This window comes from Rhopilema esculentum, chromosome 11, assembly GCF_057945365.1.
Source record: "Rhopilema esculentum isolate cy_ngs chromosome 11, ASM5794536v1, whole genome shotgun sequence".
Classification (NCBI taxonomy): Eukaryota; Metazoa; Cnidaria; class Scyphozoa; order Rhizostomeae; family Rhizostomatidae; genus Rhopilema; species Rhopilema esculentum.
In genome coordinates this window covers 7,421,082-7,431,431 of record NC_142825.1, presented here as the reverse complement: position 1 = coordinate 7,431,431, position 10,350 = coordinate 7,421,082, and the positions used below count along the sequence as shown (strand labels likewise).

Sequence of the window (10,350 nt, the reverse complement as noted above, 5' to 3'; positions counted from 1 at the left end):
TTACTTTGTTTCGAATATTTAGATATTTCTTTAGAGTTGACCGGAACTTGCTGCAGTGAAAAAATTTCACTACAGCAACAAATTCCATTGAAATGTATAGGAAAAGCTAAATTTTGAAAATGGGGTAATTTGCAGCCTGACGGCCCAAATAATTTGAAATTTTTGGCACAGACTAATTTCAACATGAAGGTTTCAATTCTGTTATCCATTTTTGCCAAATGTGAAGATACAAATTACTCGAATCCGAGAATATGATTAAACATACTTACAATTTATAACGCTTCTCTCAAAAAGTTCCTTTCTCTCATTAAAAAAATATATGCATGTCTTTCAAGATTGCCAAAACTATCTATCTTAAAAATTACGAGTCTGCATTTGCGAAATTTTTGAGCAATGAAATCTTCAAAGTTTATAATAAAGCCTGATTGGGAAAACATTATTTACACATTTTTCTCTATTTCTGGACCAACTTTATCCTACAGCTTTCAAAATACCTATTGAAAGCCATTTAAAGTAGTCAGTACCAAAAAACCTATTATAACCTCACTATCATGGCTCGAAAACCTTTTTGGTTCTCTCAGTGTCCTGGGCAACCAGTGGCGGTTTTAAGGGGGGTCCAGGGGGTCCAGGGGGCCATGGCCCCAGGCCCCGCCCATATGATAGCCAAAAGGGACCCCACACCTAGGAAAAAAGATGGAAATTGTAAAGAACAAGGGCCCTGCATATGTTTTTGGCCCCGGGCCCCGCATATGTTCTTGGCCCCGGGCCCCGCAGTCCCTAAAACTGCCACTGTGGTCAACTCTTACAAAATTTATTACAGCTTATTGACCTTTTGTATATATCAATCTTTAATCTTGTATCTTTGATTAATACTTTTTGGTTGACATGTATTCGATAAACTGTAAATGTGTTGCTGAATTTAATGAATTTGAATTTGAACTTTGAATCAACATTGGCCATCACTGCGTAGGCTCGAGCCTCCTGTGAATTTTTATTCAAATTTGTCAGATTCATTCTCATTCAACAACATGATTGACAAGTATGTAGTGACTATTGTCATACCGTAAAATGTCTTCTATTGTATAATTGTCAATAACACCTTTGATTGTCTCCGTAACCACAGTAACGTAATCAACAAGACTTTTGTAGCGTCCCCCCAGTTTTGTAATTAGTTCAGTTCAGTTCAGTTCAAAACAAGTCACGCAATAGTCACATCGTCTCCTCTCTGGCTCCGTGTTCTCTGCACGTAAAAAAAACTCGCTGGGTTTGGAAATGACACGTTAGTCAAGGATGGATTTATTTAGTGCTTACATTGATCGCCGTTCCGATGTACACTGAAAGTATATAACTAGCAAAATAGCTAAAAACAATTTTTAATATAAAGTACAGCATTTATTCATTGTATAGTACATGGATCAGTACACTCTTTTTTTTATAAGAACAATTTTATAAGAACATGAGCCTCAAAACTGGTCAAAAGTTAAGAACAAATTAAGAACAAGCTGAGGCTGAGCTTCTGCAAAATGCAATTTTGAACAACGTTTTTTCTCAAAATCGAGGATTTTTAGCGATGTGTGGGCGCTTTTTCGATGAATATTCAAATTTGTCAGCAAATTAAGGCTGTCTCACTCACTTTGTTGGCAAAAGAGGCCTGAACACCTCCTTAGAGCGAAAAAGCTAGCAATAGCACTGCTTACACCCTCTTAATTTAAGAACAAATTAAGAACAATCAAGCCTCAGATTTTCGAAAAAATTAAGAACAGTCAGCCTGAACTTAAATTTACTGGTTCTTATAAAAAAAGAGTGTATGTTGTCTACGACAGTGACAGAAATTATGAGGGTTTTCGAGTCAAGTGCCCTAATCTAGATTAAAATATATATCGATATATACAATTATTGATCAAAAATCTAATCAGAATTTGAAAAGTAATTTAAAATACAATTAATGCAGTAAAACAGTAAAAAGCAGCAAAAGTTGGGGTTTGGCATATCATAGTCCAGAATGCCTTAGGCCAGAGGTGGGCAATTTACGGTCCGCGGGCCAGAATCCAGCCGGGGAAAAAAATTTTTGTGGCCCGCAAGATGAAAAATATGTTATATTTAGATTTTTGGGTTTGCAAGGACGTTTTTCCGTGGGGTCGCAAACATTGAATGAAGCACATCGATTCAACATTAGATTATCTAAGAATCTAATTAGATCATCAAACTAATCTACACTCTTTTTTTTATAAGAACAATTTTATAAGAACACGAGCCTCAAAACTGGTGTAAGCAGTGCTATTGCTAGCTTTTTCGCTCTAAGGAGGTGTTCAGGCCTAATTTGCCAACAAAGTGAGTGAGACAGCTTTAATTTGCTGACAAATTTGAATATTTACCGAAAAAGCACCCACACATCGCTAAAAATCCTCGATTTTGAGAAAAAAAGGTTGTTCAAAATTGCATTTTACAGTAGCTGAGCCTCAGCTTGTTCTTAATTTGTTCTCAACTTTTGACCAATTTTGAGGCTCGTGTTCTTAGAAAATTCTTCTTATAACAAAAAAGTTTAGTTGATGCTATAACATTTCATCTAATGAATGCTGCCCCCTGATAAACACCGCCTTCTTTTAAACACCTCACTTTCAGCCAAACATTTGTAATAAAAGCTGCAGACAAAAGTTTGACTGAGTAAGATAGGATCTGGACCCACGCATGACAAAAGCCCCCACTGTACTATTTAAGACCGGGGCATTAGACACCAGGCTGCTGTTTCTTTTCTCTTGAATTTGTAATATTGATATTAAATTTGGTAGAAATCTGCAGTTTAATAAGCTCACAATGATAGGGTGCAGACCAAAGTTGCCACACTTTCATACTTTTTCTTTTAATGGTAATTTGAAATTTGGTACTAATTTGAAAATAACCTGAATTTTTTTTACTAGATTATTGTCGACAAAAATAGGTTGTCAGGATGAAATTCCTACCCTTGGCTAGAAAAGAAGTCCACAAAATTATAACCTTGCTCACGGCACAGCCCCACGTACATTTACCATGAAAAAACCTCCCCCATACCCCTGTTAAAATTCAAAATTTCGGTGGAGAAAAAAACGGTAGAGAAGAGCAGTTGTATACGCATAAAAAAATAGAATACAAAGCTAAAGACAGGGGTATTAGGTAGGTTACAGGTCCCAAAGAAATTTGTTGTCATACATTCTCTTTAAGTTTAGATAAACACTAAATTTGGTAGAGAAGGGCAATTTCATACGCTAAGATAGCTTGATCCAGCGTTAAAACTGCCCCTTGTCCTGTTTACCCCTCCATTTCGTTCCGTGTGTACGTGCCTGGAATTTTAAGCATGTTGAAAAATTTTTGCTTTTTTTTCAAAGCTATTTTTAAATTTTGTACCGCCAAAACTGTCACAATCATACATCACGAAAACTAGCAGTACAAATTTTGAATTTTAAGGGCCTCCTGGAGTCCTACTTGCCTCTTGGAGTCTTAGGTGCATTAGATGACAAGAAATGACGCTAAAAATCACCTGGAGTTGGCAATAGACCATTTCATAAAACAACTGCGAGTTTGTTTCAGGCAGGGAGAAAATACACAGAAAATACCATAAAGTGTTTGTGTTTGATGTGTTGTTAAAAGTTTATGGTGAATGCAGGGCCATCGCTAGACATTGTGCTCAAGGAGGTGCTCCGAGCCCTTTTGCGAACAAACTGGGTAAGCCGGCGAAGCACCCTTTTATGGCAAAAAACTTCTCGTTAACTTTTTCCCAAGGGGCTTAACAAACCCCCCACATGACCGTCCTGGGTGTATGTTATCAATTTGAGATTCAGAGGAGAAGACTACATCTCCGTCCCAATAAGATTGGACTGGCCCTAAATCGGCCACGGGGAACCAAAAGGCTCTATTCCAAGTCAAAAGTTGATATAATGAAGCTACTTACGTTCAGCAATTAGATTTGAAGATTTGAAGGCGTTCACATTACATAGGACAGAAGGCCGGTGAGCGCGTAGGTCGGTGGGCTTGTGGGTTCGGTGGGCCAGCAGGACGGTGGGCCAGCAGGACGGTGGGCCAGCAGGACGGTGGGCCAGCAGGACGGTGGGCCAGCAGGACGGTGGGCCAGCAGGACGGTGGGCCAGCAGGACGGTGGGCCAGCAGGACGGTGGGCCAGCAGGACGGTGGGCCAGCAGGACGGTGGGCCAGCAGGACGGTGGGCCAGCAGGACGGTGGGCCAGCAGGACAGTGGGCAAGTGGTCAAGTATGCCGATGTGACAGTAGGCCGGTTGGTTTGTAGGCCAGTCTATCTCAGCTTCAAATATTAAGAAAAAGCAAAACATCGGTCAAAAATGTAACACAGATGACCTAGGAGGAGCAGAATTTAGTAGAAAGGAATATTTTTGGAAAGAATAATTCCGAGGCCAGATTCTTATCATTATGACTATGGCATTTGCCAGTTCTATCTTTTGATGATTATATATCCAAACAGGCCTTTGGTACGACAAAATTTTAAAATAGTACAAAAAGCGCAAATATATCATCAAGATAAAATATTAGTTCTTTTGATATCATACTAAAGTACTTTTCATCAGATACTCCATAGAGTATAAACGTTGCATAATGTCTGAAGGTAAGTGAAAAGTTAATATCCAAATGCGGATCCATCGAAAGTTGGGGTGAGAAAAGAAAAGTGCGTTTGATTGGTTCTTAGTTTCTGACCAATCGCAACCGCATCTCGCCTAGTTAGAGAGTCCAAGTGAGAAAACGAACTCTTTCTGTCCACAAAAGCCGGGGTCCTCTGTTTCGATGTAGACAGATTCCAAAACGCCTGGTTGAAAGACGACCTTGCTAGCCCAATGACTTTAAAATTATCGTCAAGTTTCGGAGTAAACTGGATTCTTAAGTAAATGTTGACCAATAGCCGAATCATAATCCATATTGAGGATTTTGATTTTTTTTAAAAACGCCATAGTTGTTCTGATTCCGGAACCATCTTATATGCATAGGGAATTTTGCAAGTATTAAAAGCTTTTCTCGCTAACAAACAGACGCTTAATACGAAACATTGGATGGAAAATACAAGGGCTAGGAGAATATCAGGGAAAAATTCCTTTGAACTTAAGCAAATTTCCTTATAATTACAGCGGGCCTTCTTCGATTATTATTTTAACCGTTTTTGTATTCTATAAAGAAATTCGTTAACATGACTGTTGTTGCCAAACGACGGGAAAGAGCCAGATGGTTCTGCGTCAATGTTTATCATCTGGTTAGTACGTACAATAGACTCACAATCCTCGTTAAATAGTAGTGATGTTGGTACAAGCTAGGAAGAACCGATTTCAAACAAACAGTTTCTAATAGAGTGTCATCAGTTTTTAATAATAGAGTAAATGATTATTTTTTAAATTGCACTGCAATATAAACAGACTTGTGTTTAGACACCAAGATAAGGCGGTTTATGCTCTGCACCTGCACAGATATCGGCTGTAAATGGCGAGATGCGGTCAACTATGAACCTAGACATGCCGTTTATTGTTGTAATACTGATGTTCGTGCAAAGAATCTTGGCATATGGTAAGCTATCAGAATTCAGTTCCTGTTTTCACATTAGAGAAACGGGGTCCGTTAAAAGTTGTAAGTCCTAAAAAAAGGAAAAATGCCTTGTCGTTGACGTGATATCAAGTTGTCATTTTGATGTGAGCTTTTTTCGTGTGTCCTTCAGCATTGTAAACTACCAATTAATTTTCTGATCTTACTTATTGTTCTAAATTAAATTTCTTGTTATTGTATTTTAGATCAGTATATTGTAATTAACTTGTTTGCTTGCTGAAAAAGATTCTGATTTTAAGTTTCATGTGAAATAATGATCAAATGAAACTCAGTGCTGCAAATAGCTCTGTACATGATGTTTCTAACCTAGCTTCCACCCATGGCAACTTTAGGCTGTTGGGGAGGGGGGGGGCGACAAAATGTTTAGGCCACGCCCTTTTATATCAACAAGGAACGCCAATTTTACCTGAAGGGAGCGCCCGTGACTAGCTCTGGGTTACGCAATGGCAATCACAGGACCATATCACAAAAAGTGCGTTGGCAAAACATTACCCCTCCCCCAACATTTTCTCATCGAATTTAGAAGACATTTTCAAAGGTGAAACAATTGTTATGTCTGTAATGAAAAGCGTAATTTCCCAGCAGCTGATCTAGGCATTAGTTTTGCTGATACTCAAAGGATTGCATAGAACTGTTTCCGTTCTAGATGAGGAGCAGAATGTGTGCAGGTCATTGCAAACGCAGGAAGAGAAGCTCATTGCACATCTCTTTGGTTGTAATCGAAATTTCAGCAGAATTTTCCCAAAGCTGAATAATTTAGAAGAAGACAGGATGAAGATTCAACTCAAAATTACAGTCAGAAACATAGAGGAAATTGTAAGGCTTCTATAAATTCATAAGTTCGTGGATGCTTTTATGGGCGTAGGGGATGCTAAACGTTTAGGGGGCCTAGCAAGGATCTTAACTGAATATTATCGTTTTATTGAGATCGAGCTGCCCGAATGAAGCCTGAAATGATATTAATTTCCTGATTATTTGCAGCCCTCCAGTCCCTATGTTCCCTACGCCTGTGGCTGCTTTAAGTAAAATTTCATCAAATAAAACCTTTTTTTTCTATGACGTGAGGGATTGATATATTTCGATTTTTTTTATTTGAATTTCAGACCCCTGACTCTCGCCAATTGCCCTGACCGTTTTAATTTTACTCAAATAAAATTTATTGTAATAGAATAGCCCTGACTAAAGCAGCAGGGGCAACTTACGCACCAGCAAGTAATTATTTTGTTATCCGCATTAACGAGGCAAATTTTCGAATAATGCCATTCTAGAATGCAAGTGACAATGAAGCCACTATGATGCTGCGTTTCGACACAGTAAGTATGGCATTACCCTTTTTTGATCTTTATTTGTCATGAGTGGTAAGTTCACAAATTTATGAGCATCGTAGCCATTTCTCCAACAAAATGAAATTGCAACAAGTTTTACATGATTTTATAAAATAAGAGTCTTCAGTGTTTTACCAATATTGAAGGAACAAAACAAGAACTACAAGAATTACAAAATGAATGAATAAAGAAACGAACGAGCACAAGACCGAATGAATAAATGAATGAATGAATGAATGAATGAATGAATGAATGAATGAATGAATGAATGAATGAATGAATGAATGAATGAGTGACCGAGGGAACAGACAAGCGAGTGTAGGAATTAATGATCATCAATTTCATAATGACCTTAGAATAAGAGGGTTCTTTTGAAGAAAATCGGCTTTAAGGCAAAAATTGCTAGTGTTATGCATTGTCTCGTAAAGCATCTAGTTTAAGTGTACTAGCATGACCATAAACGTCCGTACATGTAAAATAAGAAATGGTTTTACCTAAAAATATACCTGCTTCACCGCACTTTATCCAGCAATCGTCTCGGCAATCTCCAATTTTCCAAGTGACGTCATACTTGTAAAAGGTGACTATCGTTAATATTCTCTGTCAGGAATGGCAAAGCAGCTTACTGAATTGGAATGCAAGCAAATTTGGTATTTCAAGACTGACAGTGGACGCCTCCAGTGTTTGGACACCTAAATTTGAATTAGATAAAAAGTATGTTCTTTGATGATTTTTCGTCAGGATGTTACGCTCTTTAAAGTGGACTCTCCACCAGCTGTGACCTGAGGTTTTGACTTCTTGCTCTTGGCTTTTTTTAGGAAACAGGGACTTCAGTTTATTTTTGTTCTTGCTGTTTCTTTATTGTATATTTCTGGGAAAGAGTACGTATACGTGCAATGTGTGGGGTAGGATGGGGGGAAGGATAATAATTAGGAAATGTTAGAGGACTGACAATTAACAAGAGATGTTAAAAGACTCTCCAGGAACTATTTTTAAATACATCACCCATCTTTAAAAAAATGATTCAACATCTCAGAAGTGATAAGTAATTGCCTCAACTTTTTCTAACTTTATCCTTCGATATTGCATATTCGTTCTTATTTTCAGTCTCGATATGATTGGCATTGAAGCAAATGCGGCTGATACAGTTTACCTCACTAACCTTGGGAGGCACAGTTTGACGTTCTACAGGAAAGTGAGGCTGGCGTGTGAAGATAAGGCGTGTTTGTTTCCAATGGATGAGTACAACTGCAGCTTTACAATCTTCCTGAAACGCTTAAATGCAAGTTTGGTAGACTTTGTTGCAATAAATAAAAGTGCCAACAAAATCTCTGATAAAAAGCCCGAAACATATGGTACATGGGACTTAAAATCATTTGGTAAGTTTTTTAATCGATCCAAGTTAAAGATATATATAAATAGAAGAAATATAAAGACATCTTTAATTCTAATACCACAATCGTTTATTCGACCTCTCCAAATGGTGAAGATTTTCTGAATGTCGATAAAAGATCAATTGTCTCAATTTTCCCAAAACATTATTTCTAACAGTAAATATCTACCTCCTTAGAGGCAATATCTTTCCAATTAAACAAGTCAGAAAGAATATTGAAATTAGTAAGATATTTAACTTACATTAGTTACATTTTCTGATAAAAATACTGTCTTTGCAAATCTGCATAGCCTCCTTTTTTAATCTACGAGAAAAACCTTGAGTTCAATTCTTCTAGCAAACTACATTTTCTAAAGAAACAGGTCTTGAGTTTTGACTCTCTACTACAAAAGTAACATCGCTATGATACAAACATCTTAACCACAATTATACAAATAGCCATACAGACAGTAAACTACATAACGTGTACCTTTTCTGCAGAATTCAATGGCAGCAAGCTGTTTTCTGATGAACAAGGTTGGCCTGTTCTCAGAGGTCTACGTTTTGAAGCAAATGTCAAAAGACGACATGGTTTCTTTTTAATCACGGTACTTTTCCCAATGACTCTTCTTGGCATTCTGTCAATGTGCTCGGTTTTTCTTCCTGCTACAACTGGTGATCGAATTGCTCTGTTGCTGTCCTGCTTGCTAAGCATAATGATCTCACTAGAAACGACTTTCAAGCACGTGCCAAACAATTCGGATAGGTTTCCAATCTTGGTATTCCTGATTATAATTATCCTGCTCAATACAGTATTGCAAATAATCTTAGCTGGAATATGCCTTAACTGGGCTAACAAGAATGAGAATAAAAAGAAACCAGGCAAGAGGCTGATCTTCGTTGTTTTCTATATTTTGAGAATAGTCTTTCTCGCTATTCCATGGCTTTGGAAAAAGATAAAGCATTGTATGGGATCACGACGAAAAAGGAAAATCAACGATGGCCTGGAAGAAGATCCTTCAATGACAATCAGCAAGCCGAAGGAAGAATCAAATCAGAAAGCTGAAAATTCAAAAGAGGAAAATAAAGAAGAAGATGAAGAGAAAAGCTACAAGTCTGCAATCAAGATCGTTGACCGTTTAGCCATGTCTCTTGCTATTTGTAATCTGGCAGTATTAATTCTTACTGCTATAACAATCTACTCTTCTAAACAGGCAGGCCAAGTCTGCTCAATTTTCAATGAATATGTGACCCCATTCTTAACACTTTCATCAAAATAGCACATCTTCATTTTAAGAATTTACCTGTAGCCTTCATTCAACCCACTACTAAAAAGGGTCGGTGCTCATTCCGGGGAACTCCTTTACGATAGAGGGCTTAATTTGTGATATACGATATATAAGCATTGAAATTCCATCGACACTAAAGTAATTCGATGTAATAAAATATGAGCTAATGAACAATGTCAGCTTATAATGAAAAGCTAGAAAAACTCACCTACAAATAAACATCACATTTGCATTGGGAAACTGAGACAAAGTCCCCCACCGTAGGGATATTCTACCATAATCTATTAGAAGTTTTCTAAAGGCAAGAATGCTTCTACAATTATCCTGATGGTGAAATCGAATTCAATTGATCAGTCGTAATTTCCTCCATTAGCAACGTAATTTCCTCTACACTATAAAACATAATTAATTTGCTGTAATTACGAGTAACTACATCAGATATATATCCATTTTGGCTCCCAGTTGTCCTCGTCTTCTTCTCGCGATCTCTTTGCTGGCAACGGAAAACTTGGTGAGTTTCCAACATTGATCCTTTTCCTGCCATACTTCTCGTTAATGACACGGTTCTGCCTCTCTTGCACCTCAAAATGATCTATTTACAGTAAATATGTCTGTGTAAGTTGGTTACGTAGCCTCTTCATTGGAAGTAAATAGCAACCAAAATATTTTTATAAGTTTTTATAAAAAGGTGTAACTACTAATCTATACTCTTGAAGCTTCCAATTCCCCTTTTGCCGATGAAATAAAGAAAACCAAGCTTAAGAACTTTACATAG

General features: G+C 37.5%; 2 protein-coding genes across 11 annotated transcripts in view; one reads left to right on the top strand and one right to left on the bottom strand.

The window, feature by feature from the left end:
* Positions 1–1,419: 1,419 nt before the first annotated feature.
* The window catches only part of LOC135694165 (ribonuclease 3-like), a 43,252-nt gene continuing 34,321 nt past the window's right edge, over positions 1,420–10,350 (bottom strand). For 2 of the 10 annotated variants that reach the window (XM_089111080.1, XM_089111071.1), the window contains exons 37-38: positions 7,409–10,167; positions 1,420–4,291 (exon numbers count right to left, since the gene is read on the bottom strand). In XM_089111080.1, the coding sequence (XP_088967206.1) occupies positions 10,010–10,167 (158 nt within the window). In that variant the 3' untranslated portion in view covers positions 1,420–4,291; positions 7,409–10,009. Of the gene's footprint in view, positions 4,345–7,408; positions 10,168–10,350 lie in introns of all 10 variants that reach the window. The other 8 variants (XM_089111077.1, XM_089111079.1, XM_089111078.1 and 5 more) reach the window with 8 other exon arrangements.
* Positions 5,107–9,566, top strand: LOC135694166 (neuronal acetylcholine receptor subunit beta-3). The gene is made up of 6 exons (XM_065212857.2): positions 5,107–5,553; positions 6,236–6,405; positions 6,858–6,902; positions 7,522–7,628; positions 8,022–8,293; positions 8,788–9,566. The coding sequence occupies exons 1-6, from the start codon at positions 5,478–5,480 to the stop codon at positions 9,564–9,566; spliced, it is 1,449 nt and encodes a 482-aa protein (XP_065068929.2). The 5' UTR covers positions 5,107–5,477.